This window comes from Nematostella vectensis, chromosome 2 (assembly GCF_932526225.1).
Source record: "Nematostella vectensis chromosome 2, jaNemVect1.1, whole genome shotgun sequence".
NCBI classification, from domain to species: Eukaryota; Metazoa; Cnidaria; class Anthozoa; order Actiniaria; family Edwardsiidae; genus Nematostella; species Nematostella vectensis.
Window position 1 is genome coordinate 2,058,101 of NC_064035.1, and position 21,442 is coordinate 2,079,542.

At 42.3% G+C, this 21,442-nt stretch overlaps 2 protein-coding genes across 5 annotated transcripts; both read right to left on the reverse strand.

The window, feature by feature from the left end:
- Nucleotides 1-446: 446 nt before the first annotated feature.
- Nucleotides 447-917, reverse strand: LOC116609347 (DNA-binding protein Rfx5-like). Its single transcript, XM_032370176.1, has one exon. It carries the CDS (start codon nucleotides 915-917, stop codon nucleotides 447-449), a length of 471 nt encoding a protein of 156 aa, XP_032226067.1.
- A 535-nt stretch (nucleotides 918-1,452) lies between these two features.
- Nucleotides 1,453-21,343, reverse strand: LOC5501884. Of its 4 annotated transcripts, none has more exons than XM_032370179.2 (22): nucleotides 21,008-21,343; nucleotides 18,349-18,529; nucleotides 18,254-18,278; nucleotides 15,886-16,566; nucleotides 14,317-15,375; nucleotides 14,070-14,179; nucleotides 13,539-13,615; nucleotides 13,252-13,388; nucleotides 12,678-12,971; nucleotides 12,049-12,372; nucleotides 9,455-9,760; nucleotides 8,854-9,153; nucleotides 8,158-8,460; nucleotides 7,615-7,887; nucleotides 7,408-7,527; nucleotides 6,356-6,807; nucleotides 6,142-6,236; nucleotides 5,560-5,716; nucleotides 4,695-4,761; nucleotides 3,606-3,877; nucleotides 2,892-3,066; nucleotides 1,453-2,331 (listed from the first exon to the last, which is right to left on the reverse strand). In XM_032370179.2, the coding sequence occupies exons 2-22, from the start codon at nucleotides 18,388-18,390 to the stop codon at nucleotides 2,063-2,065; spliced, it is 5,538 nt and encodes a 1,845-aa protein (XP_032226070.1). In that variant the 5' UTR covers nucleotides 18,391-18,529; nucleotides 21,008-21,343; the 3' UTR covers nucleotides 1,453-2,062. The 4 variants fall into 4 exon arrangements, with proteins under 4 accessions (XP_032226070.1, XP_032226069.1, XP_032226071.1 ...); XM_032370178.2 differs by lacking the exon at nucleotides 21,008-21,343 and adding an exon at nucleotides 18,761-19,054; XM_032370180.2 differs by lacking the exon at nucleotides 21,008-21,343 and adding an exon at nucleotides 18,761-19,053 and having other exon boundaries at nucleotides 7,495-7,527.
- Between the last annotated feature and the right edge of the window lie 99 nt (nucleotides 21,344-21,442).

The following is a 21,442-nucleotide window of genomic DNA, read 5'->3' on the forward strand; positions in this document are numbered from 1 at the left end:
ACTCGGGGCGTAGCGGTTAGAGTGTCAAGACACTCGGGGTGTAGCGGTTAGCGTGTCGTGACACTCGGGGCGTAGCGGTTAGCGTGTCAAGACACTCGGGGCGTAGCGGTTAGCATGTGGGGATACTTGGGACGTAGCGGTTAGCGTGTCGTGACACTCGGGGCGTAGCGGTTAGCGTGTCGTGACACTCGGGGCGTAGCGGTTAGCGTGTCGTGACACTCGGGGCGTAGCGGTTAGCATGTGGGGAGACTTGGGGCGTAGCGGTTAGCGTGTCGGGACACTCGGGGCGTAGCGGTTAGCGTGTCGGGACACTCGGGGCGTAGCGGTTAGCGTGTCGGGACACTCTGTCGGTATGGTCTGCTGCATGATTTTTCTCGCCAAAAAGTTTTATTGTGTGAGTGACTTGTAATGCTTATGCAGCTGTTAACGAGTGACACAAAAACGCGTTATGTTACTTTAACACCAGCTCCTAGCCCTTGAGTGACACCAACTTCTAGCCCTTGCGTGACACCAGATGCTAGCCCTTGCGTAAAACCAGCTCCTAGCCCTTGCGTGACACCAGGTGCTAGCCTGTGCGTAACACCAGCTCCTAGCCCTTGCGTGATACCAGGTGCTAGACCTTGCGTGACACCAGGTGCTAGACCTTGCGTGATACCAGGTGCTAGACCTTGCGTGACACCAGGTGCTAGACCTTGCGTGACACCAGCTCCTAGCCCTTGCGTGATACCAGCTGCTAGACCTTGCGTGACACCAGCTCTTAGCCCTTGCGTGGTACCAGATGCTAGCCCTTGCGTGACACCAGGTGCTAGAATTTGCGTGACACCAGCTCCTAGCCCTTGCGTGATACCAGGTGCGTGACCTGCACGCTTATACAGTTGCTGGACAGCTTTATATAAATTACCCACCCACGCTCTCATGTATGAGTCATCTTTAAAACTAAGATAAGACTTCTACAAATCTACAAATCTATTGACTAAAACCTATGGATAATGATAACCCAATAAATATTATAGGAACGAGAAAAAATGGCTGTATGTGGCCTAATGGTTTCTGGTAAAAAGTCTGGTTAAAGTAATAGAATCCGCCAAGAAAAGAAAAACAAATCGTTGAAGTTCGAAATAACAGAGGTTAAAACCCCGTGGGGGGACCCTCCAGAACTGTGGACGGTGGTGATTATCCTATCTTCTAGAGCTATCCCTTGGGGGTTGCTAAACGATTTTTTTCGATCTATCTCTTAGGGTATAAAATTCGACCAATTGCTATTCCTTCTTAGGGGGTGCTTACCGATTTTTCCGATACTGCTATCTCTTAGGGCTTAAGATTCCTTCGACCACACCCAATGTGCTATCTTTTAGGGGTAAGAATAGTTTTTGACCACACCCAAAGTGATATCTCTATATAGGGTTGTACCCCACAGGGGTTAAATATACTAAACTGAATTTGCTTCAAAAGTTCCAGTTATCAAGGGTCTTTATCAGGATTAAACTGTTAAAACTAATTTTCATGCTTATTTCTAATGTTTACACTTTATAAGAATACTAAACATCGTCTAATTGTCAACTGACAAACTTTAAGTAAGTTTTCAATGATGGTGCAATATAAAATCTAATACATCGAATACTATAATACTGATATTTATCTAACCATTAATAAACAAGAATTTTATGTGTTTCTATTGAGCCACTGACTGACACGAGACCAATGAATCTATCTGCTAAATTGATTTTTAGCCTGGTCACTGTGCATTTTTTGTAAAAAATAAATAACTTCTTAATTTCTTTGTCGATGTCTTCTTGCTTCTTGTCTTAACTTTGCGACACTCGAATATCTTTGCGATTGTGAAACTACAAAGTCCCAATGCATATTCTAAATCCCAGTTTTTCTTTAAAAAAAACGCATATTCCCCTCCGCACGATTTCAAGAAATGTTTCGGGACTTTGTAAAAGGGCCTTCTAAACAGAAGCCCGTCTTTGAAACTGCCATTGGCCCTATAGGACCTAGGAACCACAAAGTTATAATAAAATCTAAATATATATATTAATTATGTGACCATATCATCTTACTACCAGAGTCTATTGACAAATCTAAATAAGCTAAATGGCTCTTTTATATTCTTCTTGTGAGCTGTTCGCTCACCACCATTTTCTGTCTCCTCTTTTAGTTTCCTTAGCAACTTGATTTCACGAAGGTGCTTTGCGCGTAGGCTGACGCAAAGTTTTCGGCAGTTCACGTAATACTCCTCCACCACACTTCGCATGAGCTCTCGCTCCTCCTCGTAATGCCTACGAATAGCTGTTGGAGCCATCGGCAACAGACCGGTTTTACTGTAGTCTGAAAAAGAAACTCTTTCAATGACTTAGGGCTAAATGAAATGTGTAAGAGCTAATGATCGCAACTTCTCTAATGACCGCAACTTCTCGTTGAGACCTGGGCACTTCTCTGACCACGCTAGTGGGGTGAAATAGGATAACGATCAGCCTGATTTGAACCGTTGGAATCTGATTTAGATCCAAGTATTGTATCAAGGAAACCATCAAGAATAATTCACATATTTAGTTATATAAAGGAAACCATCAAGAATTATTTACATATTTCTTTATATAAAATAATGTTACGCTTAAGTTTATGATGGGACAGTTGGTCTGAATGGTGGAATAAAATAAATAACTTCCCCCAAGAGAGCATGAACTCATGCCCTCTTGCGTTTACCTCTAATAAAAATTCCTAATAGAAAAGAAAACACCGAATTGCTGCATAATGAAAATTAAATTGTTAGAGGGTTTTTAACCATGGATTGTAAAAATGACGATGGAAGAAACAAATAAATAATACATTATGGTAAAAAAGTCAACCAACAAACAAGAATGAACGAAATTTCTGGTTCTCCGTACCATATCGCTTGGGGTCAGGAGTGCGTCTGCTTCTAGCAAGGAGCTCGTACAGTAGGCAGATGACCGTAAGTATTCCGAGTGCTCCGGCTGACCACGTCGCAGCCTGTCGGAACATTTCCGACTCTTCATCGAACAGCCCTGACGTCATTTCCTCTGCAGTACCTTCGCTCATCCCCTGTGAATACAAAACAACGATCGGCAACCCAACACAGGGGCATGGGATGTATTTTAGTAGTGAATGGGGGAGGGGGTCTAAGCTCCTCCATTTAAAGTGCAAATACAACATCAATAGGAATAGCGGCCTGGAGGTACTATCAACATCAATAGGGATAGCTTCCTGGAGGTCCCATCAAAAACAATAGGAATAGCGGCCTGGAGGTACTAACAACATCAATAGGGATAGCGGCCTTGAGGTCCCAATAACATCAATAGGGATAGCGGCTTGGAGGTCTCATCAACATCAATAGGGATAGCGGCCTGGAGTTACTATCAACATCACTAGGGATAGCGGCCTGGAGGTACTAACAACATCAATAGGGATAGCGGCCTTGAGGTCCCAATAACATCAATAGGGATAGCGGCTTGGAGGTCTCATCAACATCAATAGGGATAGCGGCCTGGAGTTACTATCAACATCACTAGGGATAGCGGCCTGGAGGTCCCATCAACATCAATAGGGATAGCGGTCTTTGGGTCTCAACAACATCAACACACCTCAAGCTGCTTGACATTATCAGTGATGGATTTGAACACTTGTGCTCTCTCCTCTTTCATAAAAGACGCAAAGCAGACTCGGAGCTTGACCGCCTCCCCTGACAGGACCACCCCATATGAAGACGGGTGGCTGATGATTTTGCTAATCTTGAACATCTGGTCACCAAACAGGTCTTGCCTGCTACCGACCGTGTACGAATCGATCAGAGCTCCCTGTACGCTTCGGCGTTTGAGTGCCGTGTAAACATCCATAAGATTCTGGTAGGTGGTGCCTGTAGGAAATAGAACGAAAATAAAGAGATGAAACCGTGGGCTTATATCAGACACGTAGGAAATAGAACGAACATGGAAAGATGAAACCGTTGGCTTATATCAGACATGAAGGGAATAGAACGAACATGAAGAGATAAATCGGTGGGCGTATATCGGTGATAAAGGGAATAGAACGAACATGAAGAGATGAATCGGTGGGCGTATATCGGTGATGAAGGGAATAGAACGAACATGAAGAAATGAATCGGTGGGCGTATATCGGTAATGAAGGGAATAGAACGAACATGAAGAGATGAATCGGTGGGCGTATATCGGTGATGAAGGGAATAGAAGGAACATGAAGAGATGAATCGGTGGGCGTATATCGGTGATGAAGGGAATAGAAGGAACATGAAGAGATGAATCGGTGGGCGTATATCGGTGATGAAGGGAATAGAACAAACATGAAGAGATGAATCGGTGGGCGTATATCGGTGATGAAGGGAATACAGGGGCGTGGCCAGGGCGTGGTCGAGGGGGCCCGGCCTCCTCCTTCTAGCAGCCAAAATACAGTAAATGTATGAGACATACAGACAATACAGGAGGAAATGCCTTGAAAGGGTAGTTTGGGCCCCATTTCTCTAATACCATGAATTATTCTAAGTTCATTGTAATGCTAGTTTAAATCGAAACCGATTGCAAAATAACTTATATAAATCGAAGGTCGAAAATTGGAAAAAAAAGCGTTCGACAACTTATAACGGATATCAAGACGCTCCATTTGTTGATTAAAATCACTTTTGAATATTTATCTATCAAAGATAAATGCAAACTAACCTGGCTCAAATCTCGCGTTCATACGGATCCCCAGGCGATACTCGGACGAGTTTGTAATGGCGGCAATCTGAAAGTGTTATTTCACATTCAAAATGTACAAGTCACATTACATACAACTGAGCACGCTTTTTTTCAATTTGTCTATTTCAAGCGTGAAAATACTAAAAACAAACGTAGTAACAGCATCGTGGGGAAACGACAGAGGAAAAAGTTTTTTTCTGCATATGTTGTTCTTACACAATTAGTCTAGTCATATTGTGAGTGCACTCTAGATATATAGACTAGTCGGCATTTAAGTAAGTTCTCATCAAACTGATGGCCCCTCATCATTCAGACGATTGATTGGCAGGGCTAGGGCTGTGATTATGACGTCATCTACTGATTGATTGGCTGGGCTAGGGCTGTGGTTATGACGTCATCTACTGATTGATTGGCTGGGCTAGGGCTGTGGTTATGACGTCATCTACTGATTGATTGGCTGGGCTAGGGCTGTGGTTATGACGTCATCTACTGATTGATTGGCTGGGCTAGGGCTGTGGTTATGACGTCATCTACTGATTGATTGGCTGGGCTAGGGCTGTGGTTATGACGTCATCTACTGATTGATTGGCTGGGCTAGGGCTGTGGTTATGACGTCATCTACTGATTGATTGGCTGGGCTAGGGCTGTGGTTATGACGTCATCTACTGATTGATTGGCTGGGCTAGGGCTGTGGTTATGACGTCATCTACCGAGCTCGGAGTTTATGCTGTTTGTGCTGTTTTGATTAGCAGAGGCTGGTTCTATTTGAACTGACGAAGTATCTTACACAAAGTACGTTGATAATTTTTTAAACAAACGGTTCGCCATAGTCTTAGTGACGTACCTTTGTACCATAGACCATCGTCTTTGAGCCCACTATCTCTGCGGTCAGTGATGTCGTGATAAAAGACATTAACAGCGCCACAATCACAAGGCCACACGTGATCCATACGATTGCAAAAAGCTTGGAGTGGTAGCCTTTGGGGAAGCGGTCCCCATACCTGCAACAAACAAAACGCGATGATGTGTAACGTGAATAAGGGGTACGAAGGTGGTAAAGCAGGAAGGCAGACAAGGATGGCATAAAGGCAGGCAGGTACATAAGAAGTCATAAAAAGAAGGAGAACTGACCCTAGATGTTGTCAAGGAAATCAAAGCAAACCACTAGGTGGGTTGGCGGAAAGGTTGATGGGTAGGTAAAGAGGTAAGAGCTTTGAGTAGGGATATGGAAAGGCTATAGGTGGATGGGTAGGTAAGGAGGTAACAGCTTTGAGTAGGGATATGGGAAGGCTATAGGTGGGTGGGTAGGTAAAGAGGTAAGAGCTTTGAGTAGGGATATGAGGGGGAGGCTATAGGTGGGTGGGTAGATGGTTAGGTAGGTAAGTATGTATGGGATTAGAGTAGGGAGATGGGTAGGTCCCCTTACCCCAATGTTGTCATGGTGATGAAAGCCCACCACATCCCCTCCATTGGTCCTCTGAAAGGTGATCTCGGAAACATATCGGAATTAAACCAGCAGTCCTGTGCAAGAGTAGCGAAAATTTAAACAATGTCCCATAAGAAACTATTGCCAACGAATTAAATGAAGCTCTTTTCATTGCCAACACCAACATTTCAAAACATGTCCTTAGAGTACTCACCAATATCCACATGAAGATCCCAGAAAAAAACGCGGAAACAAAGACAAAAACACACATTGGCCACAAATCCAACACGGAGTATACAAGCATCCTGGCGGTCGTCCCTGGGAGAGGGGTCACCGACATAAACACAACCCCCCCTGACTTGACCATGGGCACGAAGCCAAACCCTCCGTACTCTTTCTGGTCCATTCTACCGTACACCGGGTAGCTAAGGGCCGTTTGGTTCACAATTGAGCGCTTGACGACCATTTCGCTCGGTTTTTGAGCGTAAGTTTCGTTCCCCGAGCGGGTGAAGTTGATAAAAGTGTAACCAAATTCCTGACAGTACCCACAGCACTGTTCAGTCACTGATTGCAGGATTACAGGAAAGATTCCAGTAGTGTTGACGTCATTGTACGGCGGGTTTACCCACCAATTGGTGTACATGGTTGCATGGCAGTTACACGTTTCTGTTGAGCATATAGCACATTGAATTATGCTGTGTTGGTGGGCCAACTATGACATTATATTTTTCAAGGGCTTGATAATACCCTTTAAATCCCTTTTCCGCACGCGCAGAATACATCATAAAGCATTCATTTTCACCAGCTACATCAAGCGAGTAAGCGACATACTTATTATTGTTATCAAGGTATCAGACTTGATCATGGAAGTTATTTAAAGTTACTCCGCAAATGTAACTATTACCAACGGAGTGGCTGAGAAGTACTCTTTGAAGGTCTGCCTTCCTAAAATATTCTAGAAACTAAAGTGAACGATGGTTGTCTCCGGCATTTCTTCATAGATATATTGGTATTCAGGTGACTTTCTATATCTATATCTACATCTACATCTACATCTACATCTACATCTACATCTACATCTACACCTACACCTACACCTACACCTACACCTACACCTACACCTACACCTACACCTACACCTACACCTACACCTACACCTACACCTATGTCTATGTCTATGTCTATGTCTATGTCTATGTCTATGTCTATGTCTATGTCTATGTCTATGTCTATATCTATATCTATCTATACGATTCGATAGCTTACCTCCATATATCAGCTGACTAAGAGGTCCGTCCCCTTTGCTCGTGAAAGCTAGCACTTGTATCGCATAGACGGTATAAGATAGCTTACCTCCATATATCAGCTGAGTAAGAGGTCCGTCCCCTTTGCTCGTGAAAGCTAGCACTTGTATCGCATAGACGGTATAAGATAGCTTACCTCCATATATCAGCTGACTAAGAGGTCCGTCCCCTTTGCTTGTGAAAGCTAGCACTTGTATCGCATAGACGGTATAAGCATGTAGCCCACTTATCACGACGCTTAGCGTCATCGCATTCACTATTATCTTCTCTTTCTTTTTCAAAAACACCTCATTTGGGTTTCGTACAGCCCAGTAATACACCTTGTAGCCCAGTAGGATACCATGCACGTAATACTCATCGCTGATTGGCTGCCAACTGACACGCAATGCCGTCGGGCTTGTCTTGTTGCTAGGAATCACTTCCTCGGGAGGCCAGCTTGGAACTGAAAAATACAAAACATTTTATAATATGATAAACGCTTTTAAGCGTTTAAGCTTTTAAGCTTTAAAAAGCTTATTGGCAGCTGGTATAAAATACATTTAATCAGGAAACCACCAACATCGTCATCATCGATCACCGCCAACATCGTCATCATCAATCATCACCTTCATTGTCATTACCATCATCATCAAAATCAATGCCATCGCCATCGCCATCGCCATCGCCATCGCCATCGCCACCACCACCGTATTTTTCGTCGTCTGCGCCTTACCGTCCTCGCCGGTTCTGACGATCTCCTCCTCGCTCACCGCTCCGTAGCCGACCTTTGTGAATCCCATAACACGAAAGCCATACCACGAGTATTTGAGCAGGCCGGTCACCTCCGCCTCTAGGACGCTAGGACCGTACTCCAACGCACGATAGCTATCCTGCGAAGCGTTCATTGGTCGGTACAATACACGGTAGCCAAATAGAACCCCGTGGACGAACTCTATTGGGATGTGCTGCCAGTGTAGGTGAAGACTCGTTGAGCTAGTGTTGAAAAGGCGAAGCATCTTGGGTGGTCTACTTGGCCCTGTAAATAATTGTTTTTTTTTTTATATTATTACGTGGCGACACAAAACGTGGCGCATTCTAATTGATACTCTTACGATTCTTCTTTGGCAAGAACTGCACAAAGGGTTGAGTTTGTTATCATGATTGTCTGAAAAACCCTATCTAGATCATCTCCATCCAATAAAGCTCCAGCGCTAAAACAATTGTACACCTTTAAATGAATAAACAAATTGTACACATATATAGAATCACAAACAGTAGCATTACCGAAGGTTTGGGGGGATTGTGGTGGGAAGGTATACATATAATATGAAACTATGCAAAATCAGATGAATCCTTGCAGGAGAAACTACCACGAATAGAGGTGCGCACCGCTTGCACCCCATCTTATCCCAGCGCCTGACCAACTCACTGTTCTCTGCCGTCTTCACAATTAACGGTTCCGACCCCGGACCATCACCCTTTGACGTAAACGCGACCACACTGACGTCATATACGGTAAAATGAGTTAGGTTCGTCACTTCCGTGGCGGTGGTGTCGGCGTTGGTGCGATGTTCGGAGAAACTGCCATTGCTTCCAGACACTCTGTACAAAATCTTGTATCCAAGGATAATTCCATTTGCGTGATCCTTAGGAACTGGACTCCATTGAATTAGCAGGCTTGTGGATGATGTATTGGCGGCAGTTATGTTTTCCGGAGGGAAGCTGGGCACTGAAAGGTAAAACAAAAGGCGCCATAAAATTTGCAACTACGATTTTTTAGACTCTTTCATATATCGTGCTAATGAAGGTTTTGTAATATGTAAAACGTTTTGTGTACGTCTCGATCTCAGCGCTTAGCACGTCCCGTATATATCTTTTATGTCCCGTATCTTTTACTTTGCAATAGCTTTCTTGAATCCGCCGCGATGGAAATGGATTCTTCCACTTGGTACTTTTGCTTTATGACAAAATGGCGACTGACAGAGGCTCTAAAAATCAAGAACACGATGGCTATCATGCATCCTACATACCGTCCTCATTTGTCGTCACAAAGACGCTCTTAAGCGGTGTTCCTTCGCCAGCTTTGTTGAATCCCGCCACCTGGATCGCGTACGTGACAAATTTCTCCAGCCCTTCAAGATCAGCTGACTGGTCCCCAGGCCCCACATCAATCTCGGACCACAAGTCCGGGTCGGCAGGCCCGGCAGTTCGGTAGAACACACGGTATCCTAGTAACTCTCCGTTCCAGTACTTCTCGGGCAGTGGATGCCACGTGATGCGCAGGCTCGTTGAACTTGTGGGTTCAGCGGTCTTAATGACTGGCGCTCGTCCGGGAACTAAGGGAAAGAAAAAGATGCATCAACTTCTGGCGGAAGATGAAGTGGTGGGTTAGATACGCTACTCATATAAACTATGATAAAGCTGTAAGATCTCACAGATCTTACAGAATGCCCTGAACAGACTATAAAGAAAAAAAGCTTATTATCACTTCATTTCTCAAAACTTTCAAAGCCTAGAATACATTATTCAAAACCACTTTGACCACTTTGAGAAATTCCCCCATGCTGTTTACCAAAAAACAACTGGCTGTGTGCCAGAAATGTCTAAACAATGTCGCACATGATGGAAAATACCAGCGGGAATACCTTCAGATTACATGTTACGTAAGATACACGTTAACCTATTTTTAACGGAGCCCCTGCGGAGCATAGTCATAGAGAAATGGTATAAAACTATGCGACGATGTTTTTTTGGTCACCGCGCGCACACGTTGCGATAATTTCGCAACACGTCTCCCCAGTAGAAAAATTCGAAATGAATACACTTTTGCACTATACGGGATTCTTTATAAAACCCAGACGGTTACGGTTAAAACCTACGAAATCCCCCTTCGGGGTTTTGCCTTAAATGCTGTTCTCCAAAATTTTTCAGGGGGAATGTGCTTAATGTATAGTGTTTCAATGTATAGAGTTTTAATTCAGAAGAGAATAAAATAAAAACATTTTGCTGTATTTATTAAATTTTCCTGAAAACATCCTCCCTTCCACTGGAAGCCTTTCCTAATAAACAACAACAATAACAAAAATGTATGTGCTACCTATTTCAAAATATGTTCTGCTATCAATAAATACAAGTGAATCGTCAAATTTCGCCTGAATGTTGGAAATTGTAAAAAACTTATGCGATAAGATTACTTGTCATCCTTATTCTTGCAAATGATTATACCCGTAAGCAGTGATTGGTTTTACTGCCATTCGCTATTTGCACTGACAAAGTTTATTGAAATAAGTGTATGGCTCAAACTGAATGCATGCTGGCTCCGGTTTTAGGCTGTGCCTAAATATATCTGATAGTTTTTGTTTATATGTCATACGACCTAGCCAACCATCTGAGTACTGACGGACGAACAGACTGGCAGATAGACTGACAAGCAGACAGAAGGACGGACGGACGGATATACATACATGACGACAGGAAGTTAAAATGCTTTATTTGACAACATAAACAGGAGAACTGAGGAGAATTGAGACAGGAGAATTAAGGCACTAGTATCGTATTGAGTCTTTTTTCTCCCTCTATTTTTAATTTCGATGTCCCCAAAATCTCAAAATATTTTTCTCCTATTTCCTTTGTACCCATACCACGACAAATGTAGAGCATCATATTTCTTTTTCTCCAATTTCCATTTCCATCCCAGACGAAAGTAGATGATTATATTTCTTTTGATTTACTAGGATGCTTAGATCAGATATTTTCAATAACAGACCGAAATTAATATCTTTGTACCCTCTCTATTTTTAGACTTTATATAATAAGACTTTGGTTTAAGGGCAAATGTGAAAAAAAATTTCTCTATTACAAGTCTTTAATGAGACTTTGATTTGAGGGCAAATGTGAAAAAAAAGGCATTGGCAAATAAATATCTTGTGTTTAATGAAAAACACAAAACTGATTTCTCTATGTAAAGGCCTATAAGAACAGTCGATGCATGCAAAACTCGCCTTACAATATGTTATATTCTGTAATATTGTTCTTTTGTTCACTGTGGTGTACCAAGTTATTCCTGATAGTACAATATCAGCTTATTACAAAATAATATAACAATTAAATTTTTAACAAGTTAAGTTTTTTACCACCCACATCCCCAACCATCAACCCCCAGATGTAGAAGGGTGTCGTAGAGTCAACATGACCAGTAGCACTGTCTTTTTTTAAATCGATCTGTCATTTCATGAGAGGGGATAGCAAATACTTAAAAGTCAAAACGTGAATGAATCTCGAGACCTCGATCGGTGGGTTCTGATATTTCTCCGCCTGCTTAACCCGCATTTCGGCCACCACAATGGCACTGTTTTGCAAAGGGAACAAAGAATCAACACGAGTCCCAAACTGACCAAGATATGGAACAGAATGACCCATGAAGCGTGCATCTTTTGGCCAATTGTAACGTTTGTTATGTTGCTATATGTGAGGATTATACTGGTAATGGTCACGTTATTATTGACAAAGCCCACATTGGCCGGAGTCTCGACTATATTATTGATTAAGCTGGCATTAACTGAGCTCTGGGCGGTATTATTGATCCCATTTGTGGAGAAATCGATTTTTAACTCCGCGTCCTTACCGTCTTCACTCGTAAAGGCGAGCACTTGCCGACTCCACGGACCCAGGCCCTTCTCGTTATAGGCAGCCACGGTGATCGTGTACCGAGTGAACTTGCGCAGGTTCGCAATCGTTATATTCCTGACGCCCTTCGTAATATCAAGCATGCCCTGCGCGCTGCCATTGCTTGTACCCAGGCTCGCGCTCCTGTTGTGGATCTGATATTGGACTTTGTACCCGAGTAGTTTGCCGTGTGCTTGCTTGTGGGGCAAGGCCTCCCAGCTAATTGACATGTCAGTTGGTGATTGGCTCCATGTGGTAATGTTTGAGGGTGCGCCGCTTGGCACTATTGGAAAAAGCCATATATGGTGTGGTCAGCATCATTACGTCACGTGTCACGTGCTCAGGCGGGCAATAGAAGGACTGCTATAAAATAGCAGTACAGTATCCCTTCAGAAGAAGGACAGTTGCACAAAGCTTGTATGATCACTCAAGACACGAACCATAAGCTCATCAACAACGTAACTTAAACAACTATAAACTAAACATACTAAATCTACATGCGAAACCGAACTCTCTTGTAATGCAACGTACTCGTTGCACAAATAAAGGAACCTGCGATTTAAAGCGCTCCGTGAAAATGCTTCTTACCATCTGTATCCGTATAAGCGCACACAGGGCCAGCCGCCAGCCCATCCCCCCTCCGGCTGAACGGTATAATCCGCACACAGTAGTAATGGTACTTGTCCAGCCCGTGGAGGGTAGTGTGGGTAGCATTTTTGCCCTGTAGGACCTTGTTGTAGAAGTTACCCTCTTCATCAAGGAACCTGACGCGATAGCCTTCTACAGAATCCAGCCTGCTCTTCGCATGGGGGGTCCAGCGTACCATGAGGCTAGTGGAGCTTGTGTTATATACCGTAATGCCCACAGGCGGGTTCCAGGGAACTAAAGAAATCAATAAATGTCAGGGTGTGGTCAGGGGTGTTTGGGAGGGAAGGGGAGGGGTAGAATCCAATTTTCCCTTTTTTTATGCGGTGTCCAGCGTACCATGAGGCTAGTGGAGCTTGTGATGTATACCCACAGGGGGGTGCCAGGGAACTATGGAAATTAATTTATCAGGAGTTGCTTGACTGGATAAAAGACTGAGGAACAGGCCCCTTTGATTGGCTACTACGTACTTAACCTCAAGACCCAAACCTGAAACGCGGTGATAGGCGTAACCCACCGTCGTTGCTGGTGATGAAGTAGGCATTGGCTGGCATCTGGTAGAGCATGTGTCTTCTTTGCAGAGCGTCTTGCAGCTTGAGTGCACCGCTGAACCCATCATAGCCATACATGAACTCAATCATGCATTGAATACCACTAGAAACCAAAAGCGCGATCAACGATATACAACGCTCACATTTTTTCAATTTCAAGTTCACTTGTTTATTGAATTAGTCTATTTTTTTGTTTATACATTGTTTGTTTTATTTTTTGTTTTTATTTTCGTTTAGAACTTATTGACCTTACCCAGCTTCTTCGTCGAAATCGCAAAACTTTACTACAACGTCTTCAAGAGAGGTGTCTTTGCCATAAATACGACGAGCCTGTCGGGAATCCCAAACCGCTTCTGTTAGATACTTTCATTATTTCTAAGAGTCCCGATTGCTTAGCATTGCCATTCATTATACCGCTACGATGTTACGCGTGCTTTCACTACTGGTTGATTAGTGGAGTGCTACACGCTCTCTCATTGGTTGACAAATGGGGCGCTTCGAAACAAGGCAACACTTTACATTATTTGTTTCAACATTGTCCTTGTTTTATTTGGCCACACGGAAATTCGGTCAATAAAGGGTATTGTTACTGGTTTTATTCAGTTGTTTGTGCTTGAGATTTTTGGGAGATAATGGCATTGCTTCTCTAGTGATGAAAATGGTCCCTTTCATCGCCCATACACCGTTTCGTGTGCGTTTTTCACTGTAACCGCAATAACAAGCAATTGAGAAACGCGAACTGGTCGTGGCTTAGATAAAATAATGGTTTAGTGATGTAACTTACATTCCATGCGATCTTACTGGCGAGCTTCTGGAAGTCCTTGCTGCCCCTCGTGTAAAGAGTGGCTTTAAACTTCTCTCCGGGAAAATTCACGTTCGTAAAAAAAGTTATATCTAAAATAAAAATGAAAGTATCATCAAACCACCGTGATGCCATTGACTACGGATAGGCAGTAATTGAGGAAACTTTGGACAAAAATAGGGGCATGAAAAGCGTCTGGAATACTTGGAATATTCGTGACATTGCCTACCTGGGCACTTATTCGTGTTACAACTCGAAGATTCCACAGGGCGACCCAGTGATGAGCAATTCTTCCCGCCGTGCTGAGGACTGGGGTTATCACAGTACCGTCTTCTCACCATTCTTCCTCCGCCACATGTGGCCGAGCAGGGACTAAAGGGAGCCCATGGGCCGTAGGCGCCATTGACTGGACAGGGATTGGTGTTACACTGCCGAGACTCCCTTGCGGGACCTAGCAGGGAACAGCCCTCGCCACCCGCGAAAGGAACAGGATTCGTGCAACTTCTTGTCCGGTAATGTACGCCGCCATCGCATTCCCGCGTGCAATTACCGAAATCAGTCCACTCAGAAAAACCTCCGTGAATCGGGCAAGGTTGTGTGTTGCACACTCTAATCTCCAAAGCTGGCCCGAGGCGAGTACAATTCAACCCTTCCCCAACTGGGGACGGGCTGTCACATGATCTATTTCTTGATTGAGTACCTCCCCCACAACTTAAACTGCAGCGAGTGAACGCACTCCAGTTTCCATAGAAACCATCAATGGGACATAACTTAGGAAAGCAGGGCACTTCCTCTGTGTTTGGTCCAAGGAACTCACTACAATTTCTACCGCCATACTGTGGAGCTGGTTCTGAGCATGCTCGGGATCTGGTGCTGAGTCCTCTCCCACACGTGACGGAGCATGGAGAGAACTCGGTCCAGCTTGTGTACCCACCGTCTACAGGGCACGGGCTGGTGTTACACTCTATAGTGTCCACAGGGTTCCCGATCACAGTGCAGTTAACACCACCATACTGCGGTGCAGGGTTTGTACACGACCTTGTCCTGTGCCGTGTACCACCCCCACAGGTTTTGCTACACGGTGTATACTCGGACCACTGGGTGTAATTACCATTGATAGGACATGGGCGCAGATTACAGGGTGTGGTCTCGCTAAAGGCCCCTGTGCAGTTTAGTCCGCCGTGCTGTGGAGGGGGACTGGTACATAGGCGGCGGCGAGTTCGGGATCCCTGTGCGCATGTCACGCTGCATGACGTAAAGTCACTCCACTCAGCAAAGCCACCATCCACTAAAACACCAAGTTGCATTGAAATTTAAAATGCGTACGGAATTGTGGATTTACATGCGTAATGGTTTTAACAGGATTTATGAAAAAACGCAAAAAACGGAAAAGCCTAGGACAGAGTATTTATCTGAAATATAATAAAAATACTGAATACGGATACTATTGTACAATACAGAAGTATAGCAAGAACATTTTCTCTTGTACGCGCGTTGAACCAGCACTTCCACTTTCACCAACACCCGTAAAAATGCAAAGAATACGTGCGAACAGGCCAGTTGTATCAAAATCCTGAGGTACGCACGTGCGAACCGGCCTTTTTATCAAAATCCTGATGTACGCACGTACGAACCGGCCTATTAATCAAAATCTTGACGTACGCACGTGCGAACCGGCCTATTTATCAAAATCTTGATGTACGCACGTGCAAACATATAAAGAGAGAGAGAGCCCTATAGTATCGATATTGTTTCGGTATGAGGAGCTAAACTATTGAGTTTCGGAGAGCCCACGAACCTGCTCTTGCGTTCTGAACATAGCAAATCTCCTCCTTGGGAAGCACCCGCAGCCATACGGCCAACTCGTCGATAGTTACTCTACAGTTTTTTAGGAAGCCGTAGTTCGCCCCGAGCACTAGTCGACCCTGAGGCGGTGCTGAAAGCAGACTGTCTAGCATCGCAGTCTCCGTCCGGACCATGTCCGGTGCTGTCCGACAATTGATCAATAAATCCACATACTTCGCTTCTTTGTTCCATATCAAGGAGACGTGCACCCAGTCTTTGTGCCTCCAGGGAGCCTCGACTTTGCGCGACACATTCCTTGTGTTGACGCTTAGCCCTATCTTGTTTCGCCTGGCGTACAAAGTCGTCCCAATGGAGAATCTGTTGGTAGAGATCTGTAGCACCACGACAGTACTGGTAAGCTCAGAAATTTCTAGCTTCACCCAGAAAGAGATTGTGAACCCTGTTTTGCATCGGTTTGGTTCACTTATACACGTCTTGGAAAATTCACCTAAATCAGCTCCAGTACTCGGAGCGCCATCCAATTGCAAGGCATCTTTGCTGACCCCTGGAACAGTGATGGCACCCCCCAACACTTTGCTGTCACTGTTGCCCTGCAGATCTTGTAGTCGCTTGTAGCGGTCTATTGTGTCAAGTGACCAATAAAAACGAGCGGATTTAAACCATGGGTCATCCCCTAAAAGTAAACAAATTCACAGGTTTTTAAGACGAGACCTACCACAAAAACGAAACAAAATTGAAAATTTTTATTTTTAAAAACTGTCATAAAACTAACTAGAATTGAAATCTTTTTTTAAGAGCGCTGACACCCCACTAGGGGTTCAAGCAAAAAAAAAAACTCCCATTAAAGATGCTAAAAAAAATGTCTTCGCATTTTACTTACTCACCCCCACCCCCCACCTGGATGCTTTTAGATTTCCCCCGTATTTGTAAGGCTGTGATTTGACAATGACTATCAGGCTAAATCAATGTTGAAGTTTGTGGCAAACCACTAAATCGCATATGAGGTTATTTGTGTAGTAGGTACTATACAGCGAATTATGTACTAATGATTCTAATAACATAGCATTAGAGATATCCCCTTAAGGCTTTCATTTAGATATTTGAACGGGATTAGATTAAATCTTTATATGTTTTCATAAAGAAAACAAACGAGATTTATTCCAATATTTTTGCTTCTTTGTCGTTTTTGAACAATTTTCTTCTTTGCCAAAAGGTCAAATACGGTATACAGATGATGAAATATAGATTTTCATGTGAAAAATATTATAAAATAAAAAAATGTGGTAAGAAAGTGTGAAAAAGATATTTGTAATTTCATCACTTATGCATCTTTTAAAAACAAAAATAAACAAAACCTCCATTACGCTATTGACAGCCTAAATGCCTAAGTCTGGCCACCAAAGCATCTATAGGAGTTTGTGATTAATGAGGCAGATTTTGAGAAAAATGTGTACACATTACAAATTCGAGTAACAAGACCACAAAACCTCGTTTTGTAAGAGATCAATGTCAGGCCTTTAAATGAATTATTTTACACTGTTCTTTGTTTTATGTTTATGACAATAATTTAAATTTTGTTGCATCACAGCATTTTTCATTTTCGTTTATTGCAATTTTTGTTTTTTTCATTCTGATGTGTATATCCTCTGTTCTTAAGTCTCATTTGCAAGATTATCTGATTATCTGTAGATTTACTTTTAAAGCTTTCACTGATTACAGCACAACAATATCATTCCTGTCAGAGAGCAAGAAATATTGCATTTCCACAGGGGGCCTAGGCACGTGTTGTGAGATCGAGGTCAAATAAGAGACTGCGACAAATTAAAGAGAGAACACCATGCTTGCACATAAAATTGCTTTTTCTGTAAATTAAACGGGATAGAGCAAAAAGTATTTGAAAAAGTGTACCAAGACCCCAATTGATTCTAGTATTTTTAGCGCAAGCAAGGACTCGTTTTGCACCTTTTTCTAAGCAAGCAAATTAAAAACCAAGGTTCCAGCAACTTTTTACGAGAAAGAAATGGCGATTATTAGAGCTGAACCATGTTTATAAAGGAAATCGCCAATATAGATGTTCACTCTGGTATAACATGGCGTGTTTCAAAAGATAAAACCTTCTAATGAAGTAACTTTGTTGTTGCACTTCAGATGTGTGAAAGTTTACGATCATGAAGAAGATTAAAAAGATACGGCTGTATTAATTGTTTTAAATTAAATGGCTCTAATTCGGCGTAGGAGGTCTAGTAGTTGCAAAATGCTTTTCAAGGTCTAAGCACCACATAATAAGAAAATCGAAACAGAACTTGTTTATTCTTCAAGTCATTTGTTCTCTCGTGTTTGCAATGCTGTCAAAAACTTACCTAGCTTAGAATACCCCGGTTGGATCTGAAAGAAAACATTTGGAATATTTCTGTCATCAAATGTCAAAAGAAGATTGCAATTTGGATCTACTCACTTGCGTCAAAAGCACAAGAAGAGTCCACCATATTACCCCCATAATATCCTCCTAAAGCCGTGCCCTGTATTTTCTTCATTCAGACTTTCCAAGCAACACTCTCCAAGCTAAAAGGATTCCGCATATTTCTGATACTGCAGGAACGTGACATCGTCAAAGCACACGCGCTTTTTTTGAGCTCCTAAAACCATATATAAGCAACATTTAATTATTGATTGGCTGGGAACCCATGTTACGATTATCGACAAAATCCCATAACAGGTTGCTTGCGTTGTGGAACTAACTAGAAGTAATAACATGAAAATACAAGCGGCGTAACATAAATCAATTTTGCCTTGCGACTTCAGTTTCCGTTATTTTTGCAACTTTGATTTAAAGACCGGTGATAAACATTCATTGAGAATGTGGGTACCTGGTGAGATATCGTCTACAAGAAACACATTAGGATTTTGAGGATTTCCCAGCTCGTCTTGACTTTATTTACATCTTTTACTACTTTAAATGCAAACACCAAGATCAAGCTATTCTCTCTATCCAAATCTCTGGGAACAAAGGCTACTTAACCATCGGATCACGGTGCATTAAGATAACGGTGCTGCCGGAGACCTTGATAATGGTAATGGGAAAAACCACTATCTAAGGAAAGAGATAGCGATCGTGTTTCGCACCCAATCAAGCACCTTTGATTTTTGTAATTTAGTGTTGTGAACCGTTAATGGACTCTAAACCTCTCAACGGATACAGAGCTATTAAAAGATTTAGTAACAATAGGAACAGTGTTTTCCGGTGTTGCTTACAAAACTCTCTTATGAAGAAAACCTCTCACGGTTACGATCTCAATATGATAAAGCTCCTCCTATCAGTAGCAATCTAAGACCTATGAAGTTCAAAGTTATATTTATTTTTTAATTGTTTACTGTTTAGAAAGCTTCGCGAGACTGCGTGACAGCGGGTAGCTATTATTAATAGTATCATTACCTATAGTCCTATCAACTTGAATTGGAAGCAAGCATAATTCAACTATGGTAATGAAGCTACATTGAAAGTGTTAGTAAATGTGATAAGAATCTACACTCTCCTCACGCGAAAAAGGCAAAACCTCGCTTTCTTCTGGGTATTAATAAATGTATTTGTCATCATAACGATAGCCCAGCAGTCGAAAGTGACAGAGGAAATATGATATATGGCAAATACTCAAAAATACTAATGCCATCCCCTCCCCCCCCCTCCTGTGCCTGTGTGATATGGTTTGACGTCTGTCTGTTGTGATGCTTATCGGCTTTATCAAATTTGTACAAATCCAGCATGAGTAAGATTATTTTCTGGTGAAAGTGATACTACTCGATACATTTTGCCCCCTCACTTCGATGGCTACCATCGCACGAAAGTTTGACGTGGACAGAATAACAAACAATAAGTACAAAACACAACATGACAGGTATCTGGTTGTAAGTTTGTTGTTTGTGGCTGACTTTTACTAATTACAATAACACAAATCAAAACTCCATGCCTGATTGTCCAAGGACATTGGGGTTTAAAGAGCAACACAAGGAGTTATATATACTAACCATTTTTTGCTGTGTACCATTACCCATTCACCCCAAACTTTTTTAAGCAGCGGGTTGTAGCGCCCGTAAATGTAATAATTACCCGCAAATGTAAGAAACCAGCAAATGTAATAAGGTTTTACCTACAATTGTAATAGACCTGCAAATGTAATAAGGTTTTACCCGCAAATGTAATAAGGTTATGAATGAAATGAAAGTGGTCAATTTTTATATCGGATAATTTTTCTATCGTGCCATAATTTATAACAGTTTCGAAGGGTTAAATAACGCAACTATTCTAAAATATTTATAAACATTCTAAAATATTTTAGAAATTTCACGAACAAGAAAAGATAGCTCTAAGGTCTTCGACAACTACCGCTATTAGGAATAAGATAGACTATTGTAAATGTGGTGAAATTTGCGATAAACTTTATGATGTATATACTATCCGCGAACTTGCTATTTTTTTGTTTATTATTTTTCTATTTTTTGCTTTATTGGTTATTGCTACACAATTGCAGAGAAAAGAAACAAGCGGTCGTAGGGGCGTGATCAAAAGCCATATAACTGAAAACATTGTGAACTAATTTTTTTTTTTTTAATTTTTTTATTTAAAATCAGATCGTGTTAGTTACGGACGGATCATTAGAAAATCTAAAAAACTCTGATTGTGTGTTGCAGGTTTTCGAATATAATTGTCGAGCGGATTTTTTTCCGGCATGCACGTTTTTACTTTTTTATTTTATTTTATTTTATTTTATTTTTGGGGTAGGGGGTGGGGAGGGGGGGGGCGCTGGGACACGTTTCACTAATATAGAATCTGCAACACTCCACCAGATTTTCCACAGGTAGCCCAAGCTCTTTATTTGTCCCTAATGATATTTACGGTAGGGCAAAAAACAAATTAGTGAAAAACAAAAAAAAAAACTACTTTTTGAAAAGACGTGTTTAGTCTACTGTTGTGTTAATGATTACTTTTTGCTTTTAAGTTCTTTGGCCGTATTAAAGCGCCTTTTTCAAGATTCAAGATGCGCCTTTTTTAAGATTTTACAATTTGAACTTTAACCAGAACGAAGTGAAAGGTAGGAAAGTTGGTTTGGACAACTCACGTTCCGTCCTCAAAAGCACACTTCCTTCCTTAATCGCGCTCAAATCACGGCGACATCCTCACAGATAGCTGGAGTCCAACCAGCCCAAACCTCAGCGCCACACGATTTTCCATTTCAGAGGAATCCGGCAGAATATTCGTCTTTTGTCGCCGTAATATGCTTGCCAACAATGAATTTGGCAACTGTCTTCCTTCTTCCCCCTTCCCCTTCTCTCGCTTTTTTTGCTCGCCACAGGAATCCCGAAAACCGAAATTTCTGAATTAACCCACTGGAGAGCCGGCTCGCAGGCTAGCAATCAAGTAGAGTTAGAGAGACAGCAAAGTATTGTGTGCATTACACGAGTAGGTTAAAAAGTCAAGTAGAGTTAGAGAGGCAGCAAAATATTGTGTGCGTTACACGAGTAGGTTAAAAAGTCAAGTTGATTAAATGGGACAG

Coding starts and splice junctions, on each gene's coding strand:
- LOC116609347 (XM_032370176.1), bottom strand. CDS start 917: ATGAGAGCGTGGGTGGGTAATTTATATAAAGCTGTCCAGCAACTGTAT.
- LOC5501884 (XM_032370179.2), bottom strand. CDS start 18,390: ATGGGGGTAATATGGTGGACTCTTCTTGTGCTTTTGACGCAA. Junction 12,373..12,677: donor CGCTTATACGGATACAGATG/GTAAGAAGCATT, acceptor TTTTTCCAATAG/TGCCAAGCGGCGCACCCTCA. Junction 6,237..6,355: donor GGATCTTCATGTGGATATTG/GTGAGTACTCTA, acceptor ACTCTTGCACAG/GACTGCTGGTTTAATTCCGA.